Source organism: Elephantulus edwardii, unplaced genomic scaffold (genome assembly GCF_000299155.1).
Source record: "Elephantulus edwardii isolate Elephantulus edwardi_28Jun2011 unplaced genomic scaffold, EleEdw1.0 scaffold00008, whole genome shotgun sequence".
Lineage (NCBI taxonomy): Eukaryota > Metazoa > Chordata > Mammalia > Macroscelidea > Macroscelididae > Elephantulus > Elephantulus edwardii.
The window spans coordinates 18,093,515-18,108,717 of NW_006399758.1; the positions used below are offsets into that span (position 1 = coordinate 18,093,515).

A 15,203-nucleotide genomic window follows, 5' to 3' on the forward strand; every position below is an offset into this window, starting at 1 on the left:
GACTCTGAGAAGAATGGGAATCCCAGAACATTTAATCGTGCTAATGTGAAACCTATACTTGGACCAAGAGGCAGTCGTCAGAACAGAGCAGGGTAACACTGCACAGTTCAAAATTGGGAAGGGTGTACGCCAGGGAGGTGTCCTATCTCCATACCTTTTCAACCTGTATGCAGAGTAGATTATCCGAGAGGCTGGGCTCTATGAGAAATATGGCATCAGGATTGGTAGATCTATTAACAATCTGCGTTATGCAGACGACACAACCCTGCTTGCTGAAACTGAGGAGGACCTCATCCACTTGCTACAGAGGGTCAAGGACTGCAGCCTCCAATATGGACTGAGGATCAATGTCAAGAAGACAAAGATTCTCACCACTGGACCAATCGGTAGTATTAGGATGGACGGCGAAGAGACTGAGATTCTTCACAGCTTCAGTTTGCTCAGCTCCACGGTCAACACTCTTGGTACCAGTAGCCAGAAAATAAAAAAACATATTGCGATGGGAAAGTCTGCTGTTAGGGACCTCTCTAAAGTACTCAAGAGCAACGGTGTGTCTCTGGAGACTAAGGCGCATCTGATACAGGCCATGGTCTTTGCAATTACTTGTTATGCATCAGAGAATTGGACTAGGGAGGATAGAAGGAGAATTGATGCCTTTGAGCTGTGGTGCTGGAGAAAAGTATTGAATGCACCATGGACTGCCAAGAAAACAAACAGATTCATCCCGGAGAGGGTTAAACCAGGCTGCTCCTTGGAGGCAAGGATTCTGGGGCTTCATCTGACATACTTTGGACATGTTTTAAGGAGGGACAGGTCCCTGGAGAGGGACATCATGTTTGGGAGGGTGGAGGGATGGCGCAAGAGGGGAAGACCCTCTATGAGGTGGATTGATTCAGTGACTGGGGTGATTGGGATGGGTGTGTCAGAGGCAGTGCGACTGACATAGGACAGAGCAGGGTTTAGGGCTGTTGTACCTAGGGTCGCTATGAGTCACAAGCGACTCGACGGCACATAACAACAACATTTGCCCTGCTTCCCAAATGATCAGTTCTGCAAACAGACTGAAAAAATATAAGGACAGAATGCATCCCTGATGCACTCCTTTCCTGATTTTGAACCACTCAGTGTTTCCTTGCTCTGTTCTGGGAACTGCTTCTTCATCCAAATTTAGGTTTTGTATAAGCACTACCAAGTGTTTTGAGATTCCCATTTTCCTCAAGGTTAGCCACAATTTATTGTGATCCACACAAACACCTTTGCATAGTCAATGAAACACAGACATTCTTCTGGTACTCTCTGCTTTCTGCCAAGATCCATCTGACATTGGCAATAATGACCGTCATGTCACGACCTCTTCTAAACCCAGCCTATTTCTAGTAGTTCTCTGTCAATGTACTGTTCAAGTCTTTTCTGGATAATCTTCAGCAGGATTTTGCTAGTGTGTAATATTGTTTGATAATTTCCACACTGTTGGGGTATCTGTTTTTGGGAATGGGAATAAATATGGATCTCTTTCAAGTCAGTTGGCCAAGTAGTTGTCCTCCAGATTTCTTGGCACAACTTGGTAAGCACATGCAGGGTAGCATCTGTTTGTTTAAATACGTCAATTGGTATTCCATAAATTTCTGGGGCTTTATTTTTTGCCAAGTCCTTCAAAGCAGTCTCTACTTCCTCTTTCATCGCACTACCTCTTGCTCATATGTTCTTTCTTGAAATTCTTATGTGTCAGCCAATGTGGCATCAAGATTGGAGGAAGACTCATTAACAACCTACGATATGCAGATGACACAAACTTACTCACTGAAACTGAAGAAGACCTAAAGCACTTGCTGCAGAAAGTCAAGGACTGTAGTATTCAATATGGATTGAAGCTCAACATCAAGACGACAAAGATTTTCTTCACTGGGCCAATTGGCAGCACCATAAGGGATGGAGAAGAGATTGAAGTTGTTAGCAATTACAGCTTGCTCAGATCCACAATCAACACTCTTTTTTTTTTTTTTTTTTTAAAGAAATGGGCTCTTTATTGTATGTAGGGGAAGGAAGGTTGTGGTGATCACTCAGTCCAGCGGTGACCACAATGTGGTGCTGTGCACACGTAGTAGAGGCACATGGCATCCTCAGCGCGAGCACTGTGGGACTGGAAAAACACTGCTTCCTTGTGGCCACACTTCTGGCACGGGTGGTCCTCGGTTCGTGGCAGCGTGGGGTCCTGGGACACGTCGGCAATGATCTGGGTCAGTTCATCCACTTCGTGAGTTATCTTGTTAACATAAATACAGCTGTTGTCGGCTTCTTGCTGGTAATCACAGTTCCTGCAGGCGTAGAGTAAAATGCGGTTCTCTTTGTCCTCCTTGGGATACAGCATGTTGTTACATTCCTGGCAGAAGCGGATACCCACAAAGCCCGGCTCATACGTGCCGTCCGGCTCCATAGTTGCCCAGCTGCCCACAATCAACACTCTTAACACCATCAGTCAGGAAATCAAAAGACAGATTACACTGGGAAAATCTGCTGTCATGAACCTCTCCAAAGTGCTTAAGAGCAAAGATGTCAGTTCAGATACAAAGGTAAGCCTAATCCGGGCCATGGTCTTCTCAATTATTTGTTACGCTTCAGAGAGTTGGGCAATGACTAAGGATGACTGAAGAAGAATGGATGCCTTCAAGTTGTGGTGCCAAGAAAACAAATAGGTCTGTCTTGGAGAGGATGAAACCAACTATTTCCTTGGAGGCTAGGATTTTGAAGCTCCGCCTCACTTACTTTGGACATGTGGCCAGGAGAGACAGATCCTTGGAGAAGGACATCATGTTTGGAAGGGTGGAGGAATAGCACAGGAGAGGAAGAACCTGAATGAGATGGATTGATACAGTGAGATTGGCTCAGGACAGGAAATGGTTCAGAGCTGCTGTACACAGGGTTGCTATACATCACAGGTGACTCAATGGCACATTAACATACTATGACAGGTTTGGAAGCAGGAGTGGTATCCACTAGCTAAATGACATGCCTCCAGACACTCTACGAACTTTGATAACGTGGACAGTTGTAGAGGGACTTCAGGCCTTTTGTTCATAGGGTCCCTATGCTATACTCTACTCGAAGGCAAGCAACAACAACAACAACAACAGTATTTACCCTATGTTGGCAGGTGTCCTCAAGTCAAATTATGTCTCATAGTGACCCTATGAATAGCTGACTTAAATCTTGCCCTATCCTGTGCTATCTCATTTTCTTTTTTAAAAAAATTTTATTGGCTTTCACACAATAATTTTATTACATTGTTTCATTCCCATACACTGTGGAGATTTTTTGGGGAAAAAATTATACTAGTTTGCATACAAAGTCTGTATACACTGTGTTTCATACATCATTCTCATTCACTGTGTTTTATAAATTAATCACAACGAAATTATGCCCAGCATTACCCAGTCTTTCCAGATCCCACTGGATCTTCCATTTCCTTTATCCCCTCCATCTACCCAATTGTGCAATCCTATGATTCTCCCCATCCTCAGCCCTCCACTCCCACCCCTTTCCCCCTTTGATTCCCATACACATTTTACGAGTTATCCTTCTGTTTTTGCAATACAATAATAGTCTTGTGCAGTATTTATCCTTATTAGACTGAATTCACTCAGCATAGCATTTTTCAAAATCATTGCTCCTGAGTGCTGGGTAGTTTCCCATCAAGAATTTACCACAATGTCTCAATTTATTTGATTGTGGTTGGACTTCTGGGTTGTTTTTATTTTCTTACAATGGTGAATAACACTGCTGTGAACACTGGTATACAAATCTGACTGCATCTCAGCTCTCATTTCCTTGTGGTATATTCCTAGCAGTGGAATAGCTGGGTCACATGGAATTTCTATGTACAGCTTTTTGAGAAAACATCAGGCTGCCTTCCAGCATGGTGGTACCATTTTCTAATTCCACCAACAGTGTATGGAGTTCCTATCTCTCCACATCCTCTCCAAAATTTATTGCTTGTCCTGTCAAACTCTGGCACCACTAGTGGGATGCCATCTCATTATCTCTGACACACTAGAGCCCACTGCTGAAGTCAGCATGTCAATCCATCTCATTGGGATCTTTCTCTCCTATGCTGATCTTCTATCTTTCCAAGCACAATGTCCCTTTCCAAGGTACCTGCATGTTCAGAGTCTGAAAAAAAACAAACAAAACAAACCCCAACCCAAAAACAGAAAAAGCCCCACATAAAATATGAAAGACAAAGCTTTGCCATCTTTGCCTCAAAGGAACATTCTGGCTGCACTTTTTCTAAGACACAGCTGTTCGTTCTTTGGGTAATATATGGGATAGTCAATATGGTTCTCTATCACCATAACTCAAAGGCAACAATTCTTCTTCTGTCATTCCTATTCACTGTCTAGCTCTCTGATGCACAGCAGGTTTTGGGAAGATCATGATTTAATCAGGCACACCTTAGTCTTCAACTAACATTATTGCTCTTCAGTACTATGGAGTTCCCTGACAGTGGACTTGCCTGCTGCCTATGCAATACATCTGATTTCCTGATTGCTGGTACCACTAGACTGTTAATCCAAGAAAGATGAAATTACTGATATCTTTAATTCTTTTCCATCTGTCATAATGTTGACTGTTAGTCCTATCGTTAAGACCTTTGTTTTCTTGATGTTGAGATATAATTAATACCAGAGGATGTATGTTAATTTGCTCTCACTCTGAAATGACTCAACAAATTCTATCCCACAACAAATTCTTTGCCTTAAGCTTTTAAATCACTGAAAAGTCTCTCCACTTTCTCTTGCACGAAACAATAACAAAAACCTAAATACACTGCTATTCAGTCTATTTCAAACGAGGCTACAAATCTTAATAGGAGTAGACAGCCACATTTTTCTCCTGCAAAGTAGCTGGCACTTTCAAACTGCTGACCTTTGGTTTGTGTTTTTTTTTTTGTTTTTTTTTGCTTTTCCCCTTCATTACCATCAAGTCAAAACTAACCCACAGCTTAGTCCATACACTGGGTTTTGGAGGTTGTAAATATTAGAAAAGATTGCTCATCTTTCTCCCTAGGAGCTGATGGTGGAGCCTTTCGGTTAGCAGTGAAACTTGCTATAGACTATACCATCAGAACTCCCTGCCTTTTAGTGAACAGAACAATTACTTATACAACCCAAAAACCAAACTCTCTTCTACAGTGTTGATTCCAGCACCTGGTGACCCTCTACTGGGTTTCCTCGGTTATACTAGGAAGAGAATCTAAAAGCCCTCAGAGTGGCTAGTGGGTTCCACAGCTGGCTTCTTTCTGTTAGAAGCCCAATTTCTTACACTAATTCACTCACTCAATGCCACTGAAATGACTCATAAAGACTCAACAGGTTTCAGAAGCTTGAATCACAATGTGAAGAGACTGTTTAATCTTTCTTCTGAGGAGACACTGGTGGATTTGAAATATCTGAGACAGTTGTCCTCTGGGTCAGCAGGACAACTTGATACAGGCCACGACATCAGAGCTCACTTCTTGCACAAAAGTAGGGCTAAATAAGAGTTGTAAGCAGTTCCTGTAACTTATCTACAAATATGACTTACTAAAGTCATGTAAGAATGGATCTCATAATCACAGACTGCTTAATAGAAGAACTTGAACATTTCCTTATTTTTCAATAATCTGACATTAAAAAAAAAATACCCAACACAACAAAAAACTCTAAGTAACACCAGTCTAACCAACTGTCTTTCGGGAATCAAGTAAAGCAGTGGGAGAAGTAGGCATTAGCAGTGAGTTCAAAGAATTATAGCTGTGAGATCTATTTTCTTATTAGTACTCTAGAAAAAAAGAACAAACAAGAAAAAGTAAGCTGTGGTCAACCCACTTACTGTAATGACTATTCAAGGCTCTGTAAGCTCTTCCCTTCATCTTGCTATGTTTACATTATTTAATAAAGCTCAGAACAGACTTAAGGCATTGACACAAACTTATATACCTTGTTTCCATAGATAACAGTCATGGATACAGACAGATGTTTTACCTAAACTGTACATTATTATTGTTATTGCTGCTGTTAGATCCTCTCAAGTTAAGGATGACTCATAGAGACCCAATGAACAAAAGAGATGAACCCGGGTCCTATCTGTGCCATCCTCATACTTCCTAACACACAAGACACCATTGCAGCAGTCACCGTGTCACTCCACCTGGTCGAGGATTTTCCTCTCCTTTGCCGATCCTCCACTCTTTCCAGCATCATGTCCCTCTCCAAGGAATAGCCTCTCCTAGCAACATGTCCAAAGAATGTGAGGTAAAGCCTCATCATCCTTGCTTTCAAAGAGCACTCTAGCTGCATCCTTCTCCAAGATATATCTGTTTGTTCTTTTTGCCATCCATGGGACATTCAGGGCTCTTCTCCAATACCACAGCTCAAAGGCATCATTTCTTCTATCACCCTTACTCATTGTCCAGCCCTCAGATGCATAGCAAGTGATGGGAAAGACCATGGCCTGAATCAGATGCATCTTAGTCCTCAAACTGACATCACTACTCCTCAGTAATTTGGAGAGGTCCTAATTGCAGACTTTCAGTGCAATGCGTCTCCTTATTTCCTGACTGCTGCTATCAAGGGTGTTAATTGTGGATCCAAGCAAGATGAAGCTACTCAGAGTTTCAATGTCCTCTTCATCCATCATGATGTTGCATACTGATCCAGTGGCAAGAATCTTTGTTTTCCTGACATTAAGATGCAACCCACCAAAGGCTGCATTCCTTCATTCCTCACTTTCAGCAAGGAAGGCTGTGTTATCTGTATAAAGCAGGTTATTGATGAGTTTCCCTCCAATTCTGGGGTGTGTGTGTGTGTGTGTGTGTGTGTGTGTGTGTGACAGAGAGAGAGAGAGAGAGAGAGAGAAAAGAGCCCTGACACATTCAATTTTAAACCTGCAGTACAACATCCTGGTCCAGGTATAAATTCCACATGAACACAATTAAGTGCTCTAGAACTCTCATTTTCTCAATGTCAGTGACAACTTGTTATGATCCACAAAGTCAAATGCCTTTGCATAATCAATAAAACACAAAGAGATGTTTTTCTGCTATTCTTTACTTTCAGCCAGGATCCATTTTACATCAGCAATGATATCCTTGGTTCCATGGCCTCTTCTAAATGCTGCTTGAAACTCTGGCAGTTCCCTATCTTTGTACTGTTCTTGCCATTTCTGAATGCTCTTCAGCAGTATTTTGCTTGTATTTGAGAATAATGATATTGTTCTATAGTTTCTACATTTAACTGGATCACTTTTCTTAGGGATGGGAACAAATATGGACCTCTTCCAATCCACTAGCCAGACACGTGTCCTCCAAATTTGCTAGCGAGCCCCAGGGCTGCAAATGTTAACTGAAACAAGTCAACTGGTATCCCATCAATTCCTAGAACTTTCTTCCTTCATTACCACTGGCTCCGCTCCTGTTCACATGGTACTTCTTGAAATTTTTCAATGTCAATCAGTTTCTTTCTGGTAGTGATTCTGTGTATTCCCTCCACCTGCTTTTGATGCTTTCTGGGTCATTCAATATATTGCTTGTAGCACCTTTCAATATTGAACTTGAGGCTTAAATTTGTTTTATGGTTCTCTCAGCTTGAGAAATGCTCCAATTCCAGCTCTCTGCACATTCCTTATAATACTTTGTCCTTCCGAGCTTCCCTTTGAAATCTTCTATTCAGGTGTTTTACTTCAATATGCCTTCCTTTTTAGTTTCTTGACACTCCAGTGTAATCTTTAGTCTTTTCTGATAACCATTTTTACTTTTTTCCTTTCTCCTCTGTTTTTGTAATGACCTTTTGCTTTCTTTATGGAGGATATCCTTGATATCATCCTACAACTTAACCATCCTTCAATCACTGGTGTTCAATACCTCAGACGTACTCCTAAAATGATCCCAAAATTCAGATGGATTTGATTCAAGATCCTATCTTGGTTCCTGTGGACTTTTTCTTCAGCCTCAATTTCAAAATGCCTATGAGTAGTAGATGGTCTGACCCACAGTCAGCCCCCAGCTTAGTTTTGGCTGCCGATATGAAGGTTGTTTTGTGGATTTCTTCCATAAATATAGTCAATCTGATTTCTATGCAGCCCATCAGGTGAGATTCATATGTAAAATCATGTGTCTTTTAAAACAAGGTAGTGTTTTTAAAATTTATATACTATTTCATTATTTTCTTTAAACAGAGGAAGAGTGTAGGGACTCAGGGGTCATGATGGCACAGACAGCACTTAGAAACAAAAGTGAACTAAAGTCTTAAGAATCAGTTTTTAATTATAGCTCTGCCACACAGAACTATTATTCCTCGAATTGTATGTATTTTTCATTATGACATTTTATAATTTTGAATAAATAAAAACAAAAGGAAGACAGAAAATATGGTTAGGGTTCTAATCATCACTTCCATCATATAATACATATATAAAATACAAAGAAATCTTTTTGACAGTTTTATCAGCTAAACCATACAAATCTTTAAAATATACAGATATTCATCTACAGAGAGCATATTAAGTCCTGTTAATGGTAAAAAGACTGCAAACACTAAGGTAGGTAGCATTTTGGAGAGGGGTGAAATAAGACAAGTCTGCTACTTAACTAGCTGTGTGGCTATGAGCAAGCTGTTCTACCTTTCTAGTTTTAAATAACTTGATACTAAATTATAAGGGAGCTCTGATGGCCTCGTGGGTAAGGAATTGCAATGTCAAACTAAAGAGAAGTGGTTAAACTATACCAATTATCAACGCCAGAAAGATGGGCAACCTCCTGTACTTTACAACCTCTAAAAACCTAATGGAAGATCAGTTGAGCTGATTCCAACATAAGAGCAAATAACACAGTATATTATAAGGAACTCTTTGTAGCATGACACCTAAAGTATTAAGCTGCTAACCAGAACACCAGCAATTCAAGTCCACCAGTTGATCTTAAAGAGAAAGATGAGCAGTATAGCTTCAAAAACCAGATGGAGAGGTGTTATTAGTCAGAATCAACTCTACAACAGTGGGTACGGTTTGGCATTCACTGTGAATTACAGGTGTTCACAGTGCTATTGGGAACATTTCAAAGCTCTAGTGGTATAATCCATAGGTAGTTGTGCTGCTAAACTTCACAAAGAGGAACAGTCCCCATCAGCAACATTCACAACACAACACAATTCCTATGAGATCAGACATGTTTCCTCGTGCTACCACACCTACTTCTACTAATTTCAACACTGCTCTACTACAGGATCCACAATCCATTGCAATGGTGCCACAGATTTCACAGATGTTGCCCTGCCAACCCAAATGCATGCAGTTCAAATCCATCAGCCGCTCTGTGGGAGAAAGATGACCTCTTGTTCGACTTTCTGCCTGGGAAAACCTGCTGGAGGGTCAGCTATGAATTGATTCTAACTTGATAACAACTTAGGAAGTTAACAGTTTACAATTCAGGTTAGCAACAGGACAAAATTCCTCAGTCTGGATAGTTTCTCACTCATGCTTGCAGATCTTATGACCTTCAGCCTCATGTTACAAAGTTCCATTAGTCTCATCAATTATAAGACCTTCTTTCAGTCCTCAAGCAAGCTTGGATGAAGGCATCTGGCTCTGGCTTCATGAGGCAGCAGTCCCAATCAGCTCTGTCTCACGTCCATCTCTGGTTCCCCACTGAGGCTACTGATGCTTTAATGTAAGTCCTGATCTGACTGTTACAAGAACCTCTGGCCCTAAAGGATTTTGCTGCACTCTTTCTTACTGATAGTGAGATTCTCACCTTTGCTACAAAAACTTATTCCATTTAAATTTGGTAAGATGAGAAAAACAAGCCAATCTTGTAATGATTAGTTTGTTGTTGTGTACCAGTGAGTCAGAGCATAGCTGATCCTCCAGCGGGTTTTCACAGGATGTCGGTCACACTAGAGAAGACTGTCCACACTTTTCTCACAGATTAGATGGTGAATTGGAGCTGCATATCTTTGGGATTGCAGCAAAGCTTTTTACCACTAGGCCACCAAAGCTCTCTAATTACTATTACTATTTCTATTTATGATTAGTTTATACATATCATATTTCAAGTTCCCACTCAATCACTGCAGAAAGCAAAAACAGGTGGTTAAGAAAGAAATTCTGAACAACAACTCATAATACCACAGCCGTAAAGGCTCAGAGGTATATTCAGTCTCTATGGCTCCAAAAAGAATGTAGCCAGAGGATTTAAGTTCTGTTACATATTTCTCCTCTTTTGATTCTTCAAGAGAACCTTTGATCAAAATCTTCAACATTTTCAAGTATTTATGGTTTTATGGTAAAAAAAACAACAGGTAGTTCATGAAGCAATTACCCATATCACTCATTTAGGGTGATTATTTCAGAAATCAAATAGATAAGGAGCCTTTTGGTGGCACAAAAGATTAAACAAAAGTATTATTATTCCCAACTCTTTCTTCTAGAGGTCAATCGTACATTGTCCATGACAAATCCTTTACTCCTTTATTATGGCAATGAGAAATAGTTTTAAAAAATTTCAACCAATTGTGAAAAAATAAAATGGAAAAGGAACATTTACAAACAACAACAAAAAGATAAATCTGATTCTCTTAAAATATAGGTACTCTCTGACCTACAAAATTTCTTTTCTCTTACTTGCCTGACAGTCATTAGGCACTGATATACCTGGAAAAATTAAAACTTCTTCCTGGTGGTCTTCAGTTCTGTTCATACAGTAATATTTAGGGCATACAATGCACCTTCTTTCTATTCGTGAGATTACATAGTTGTCATCTTCACAATCATTCCTAATCATTATCTAATATTATCTTTATTCTTCACAACCATTAACTACTTTAAAAATGTTCATTGTTGAAGATTTTTTTAAAGTACAAATAAAATAAAAATTATCCCCAAATTATCATTTTTTGAAAGGGGGGGTCCTTTTATTTCATAGTTTCCTGTGCCACTAAATACGTTCTGAAAATATGGTGACTGCTGCACAGAATGTAAGTCCATCCAGTAGAGCTGCTTTATGTGTACACTAAAATTACGTAAATTCAAACCATCACTATTTATAACTTGAATCATGAGCATATGTTCCAGATTAAGGATGAGATGGGAGAAATCACTGCAGTGTTGTCTCATTTCTTAAATTCCTGTTATTAGCTGGCCTCTCTGTGATTCTTTGGTTTACCGAAGTATATTTCACCCAAAATGGTGCCTAATTAAAAAAGCAGTCATCTATTCTCTTCAGGAAGGAAACGATTTTGTTGGATTTATTCAGTCAGGGTATGTTCCAATATGGCCCCTTATGGTATTTATGACTATATGCAAACTTAAAGGTACATACTTATTAGAGGTTGTTAACTCATAAGGATATCTTTTGAGTACAATAACTTGACAAACTATTTCTCTATTTAAATGAATATATATTCATACATCACTTTGGTAATAAAACAAATACTTTAGGTGAGATCTGATGGCCTAGTGGCAAGAAGCTGCACTGAAATCCCAGAGACGAGCAGTTCGAATCCACTAGATGCTCTGCTGGAGATGGAGGGACAAATCCAACTTGATGGTACACACACAAAACATAATAAAAATTTTAAAAAACCAAATACTTCTAAAAATTAAACACTTACTGTGTAATTGAATTTTGAACACTCTTTTCATTTAAAGTCATCCCAGGAGGTGGATCATTTTGCAATGCCAACAGTTCTTTCTGTAGTCGCTTCTAGAAAAGAACATAAACAGCAATTTGTACTTTTTTTCTGTAACTTGATATCCTAGTTCTGGTGGCCCAGTGGCAAGAAGCTGCACTGCAATCCCAGAGGTATGCAGTTTGAATTCACCAGATGCTCTGCTGGAGAAGGAGGGGCCATCTCCTGTACCAGTCAGATCCGATTTGACAGTGTACACACACACACACACACACACACACACACACCCTCCCTTTAAAAATTCTTATACTGCTGCTCATACCTTTTCCTTTATTTCTTCCATCTATCTTGTAAACTTCATTCTTAATTTTAACAGCCTGTCTTGTAACTGACAAACTAATATATTTTTAAATATAGGTATGCATCACTTAACTTGGAAGGAGGAGTGGCATCCACTTCCATAATAGCTTGCCTCCAGAAACCCTATGAACCTGGAGAGGATGAAAGGCACCCAAACATCGAGGACTCTCCTTCTTAGGGTCGCTATGAGTTGCCTGCGACTCAATGGCACTTAACAACAACATCACTTAACATCAGTTTGGACAATATCTGATGTCATGAGGTTCCTGTTTGTTTTTATAAGAAAGAAAAAGTAGTTCTCTCATTATTTCCTCTTCATGCAAATTCGTTGCCAGCAAGTTGGAACTGACTCACAGCTGACCTTGCACTGGATTCCCAAGGCTGTAATGGCATGGAGGGGTGGGGGGGGGAATTGCCACTCATTCTTCCAGAGTAGCTAGTGGATTCAATCCACCAGAGAGATGTGGCCTTTGGGTCAGCAGTGAAACTCCCTAGAGACTATACCATGGAGCTCCCTTAACCAGTGTGGTTTTAAAGGGAGCTCTGATGGCACAGTTTGTAGAGATGCACTGCTAATCCATAGGCCCTGCCACTGTGGGATTCAAATCCACCAGCCATTTTTCAAAAGAAAGATAGGCAATCTTTTCCCAGGCAATTTAAAGCCTCAGAAACCCAAGAGCTATGACTCAGTGTCAACACAACTGCAATGAGGGGTTTTTTGTTTGTTTGCTTGGTTTTAAAAGGTAATCTGGTTGCAGAGTGCATTATGTTAAGAAAAAAGTGAGTGGTTTAAATCCACCAGCTGTTCCAGGGGAGAAAGGTCATCTCTTCCCTTAATGATACAGCTTCAGAAACTCAATGTCAGAATGAATTCAACAAAAATAGTGAGGGGTTTTGTCTTAAATATTTTTGTTGTTGTTGTTTTTAAGTGTCGTTGAGCTGAGTATGGCCCATAGCAACCCTGTGAAAAATAGATCAGAACCCTGTCCTATCCTGTGCCAGCCTCACCCTTCTTGACACACTGGAGCCCACTGACGCAGTCATTGTGTCAATTCAACTGCTCAAGGGTCTTCCTTTCCTTTGTTGACTCTCTATCTATCCAACATGACTCATAACGACTCTATGAATGAAAGATCTGAACCTTGTTCTATACCGTGCAATCTTCACACTTCCTGACACACAAGAGGCCACTGTGGCAGTCACTGTGTCAATCCACCTGGTTGACTATCTTCCTTTCCTTCACCCACCCTCTTCTACTCCCAGCACCATGTCCCTTTCCAAAGAACAGTCCCCTCCTAACTACATGCCTGAAGTATGTGAGGCGAAGCCTCATCATTCTTGACTCCAAAGAGCACTCCTGCTGCATCCTCTCCAAGACATATGTTTGTTCTTTTTGCCATCTGTGGAATTTTCAGTGCTCATCTCCAAAACCTGAGCTCAAAGGCATCAATTCTTCTGTCACCCTTATTCATTGTCCAGCTCTCAGATGCGTATCAAGTGACCTGAAAGACCTTGAGGTCTATAAATGGTTTTAAAGACACCCAAATACAAACATACACAGCATTCAACTGTGGGTGAGATAATACATTGGCAGGTGAGATATAGGATACTATTCTCAGTGTAGTTTCATCAAGCTCCGTCTAGCAGGCAAGCAGTTCACAGCAATAGGACTCTAAGGCCTGAATTGCTCCTTCTGTTCAGATAGCTGTAACAGCAAGCAAGGTTAAACATGCTCTCTTCCCTGCTTGTTTCCTCTTGCTCTGTTCCTGCTGTTACCCTCTCAGTTGCTGTCACCACTGGTATCCATTCCTCCAGCCTCTGCTAACAGCTCCAAGCAGCTGCTGCAACATCAAGCTCCCATAAATTTTAAAATGGTATTTGAACAATGTCCAGATCACAGAACATACCATCGATTTTAAGTAATGAATATTTATATATTTATATATTTATAAACACTGATGCTAAGAGTGGTTCTGAAGAGTTTCCATTATCAACAAGAACAGCCAGCTGGTAGACAAATTCTTCATAATAGAGTTCTTAGGTGGTACAAATAATTAAGTACCAGACTGCCAAATTGTTGATAGTCTGAAACCACAGAGTCATCATGCCTGTTGATTTGCTCTAAAAGGTCACAACTTTGAAAATCCTATGAACAGTTCTATTCTCTACACATGGGGACATTAAGAGTCAGAATGGACTTGACATCACCTAACAACATATTAGTTTTAATGTGTAAAAGCTTTAGTAGTATATTTCCTTAGCTGATCTCAAACTATAAAAATTTTAATTCTCCATCATCCTTAAATACTGTCATTTAAGTTTGACTTGCTTTCCAAAGAAACTACAAAAACCAACCCCTTATGCAGAAAGCCTTCTGGAGAAAGCTTAAATATGTATCCTTTATTTTCTTATATAAGATTAATTGCACATAATTTAACCATTCAAAGTCATACCATTACAAATATTTATTTTGCCAGGGTTAGAGATATTTTGTGAACACTAATGTACCACAGCTAGAGATACATAGTGGTCTCCATACTAGATGCGTTCAAAATGGCTTTGTTGTTCTTATTTATACAACTTCCCTGTCCTCCTGCCATGTCATCAGTGGATTTCTTCTTTTTGCTACCCACAATGCACAACAAAGCAAAGCAGAAACAGCAGATTCTGGATCTAGACTTTATGGAGCTACCGAAGTTACAGGAACCCCTGAAAAAAATTGCTCTAATATTTCAACTTGAAATAATATCAGTAGAGAAATGCTGGCTTTCACATCATGCTCTTTTAAAGACCTATATGGGATCAAAGTGACAACAGCAACTCTAAAGCTTAGATAAGAGGTAGGGAGCAGTGAGTTTATGTTAAAGAGGGAAGAAAATTTTGGAAAAGGAGGGCAAAAATGGTTGACAATCTAAAGAACATAATCCACATTCTTTAATTGTACAGGTAAAAATTGTTGAATTGGTGCATATTCTACTGTGTATATTTTTAACAAGAACAGTTTTTTAAAAGCTCTCAAACAAAAGCAAAGACATCTGCATGTCTTCTAGTTAGTGGAGGGTGCATAGGTATGTGTTATACTATCTTCAAATCTTTACTTGTTGTTGTTGTTGTGGTTATGTGCCGTCAAGTCGCCTGCGACTCACAGCGACCCTATGTACAACAGCCCTAAACTCCGCTCTG

At 40.0% G+C, this 15,203-nt stretch overlaps 2 protein-coding genes across 2 annotated transcripts in view; both read right to left on the reverse strand.

The window, feature by feature from the left end:
- The window catches only part of LOC102847510 (ubiquitin-conjugating enzyme E2 W-like), an 87,293-nt gene that overhangs the window by 31,679 nt on the left and 40,411 nt on the right, over positions 1 to 15,203 (reverse strand). Inside the window, exon 2 of the mRNA XM_006880471.1 lies at positions 11,643 to 11,734. Within this exon, the coding sequence (XP_006880533.1) occupies positions 11,643 to 11,734 (92 nt within the window). The remainder of the gene's footprint in view (positions 1 to 11,642; positions 11,735 to 15,203) is intronic.
- On the reverse strand, positions 2,057 to 2,446 carry LOC102847107 (DNA-directed RNA polymerase II subunit RPB9-like). Its single transcript, XM_006880470.1, has one exon. It carries the CDS (start codon positions 2,432 to 2,434, stop codon positions 2,057 to 2,059), a length of 378 nt encoding a protein of 125 aa, XP_006880532.1. The 5' UTR covers positions 2,435 to 2,446.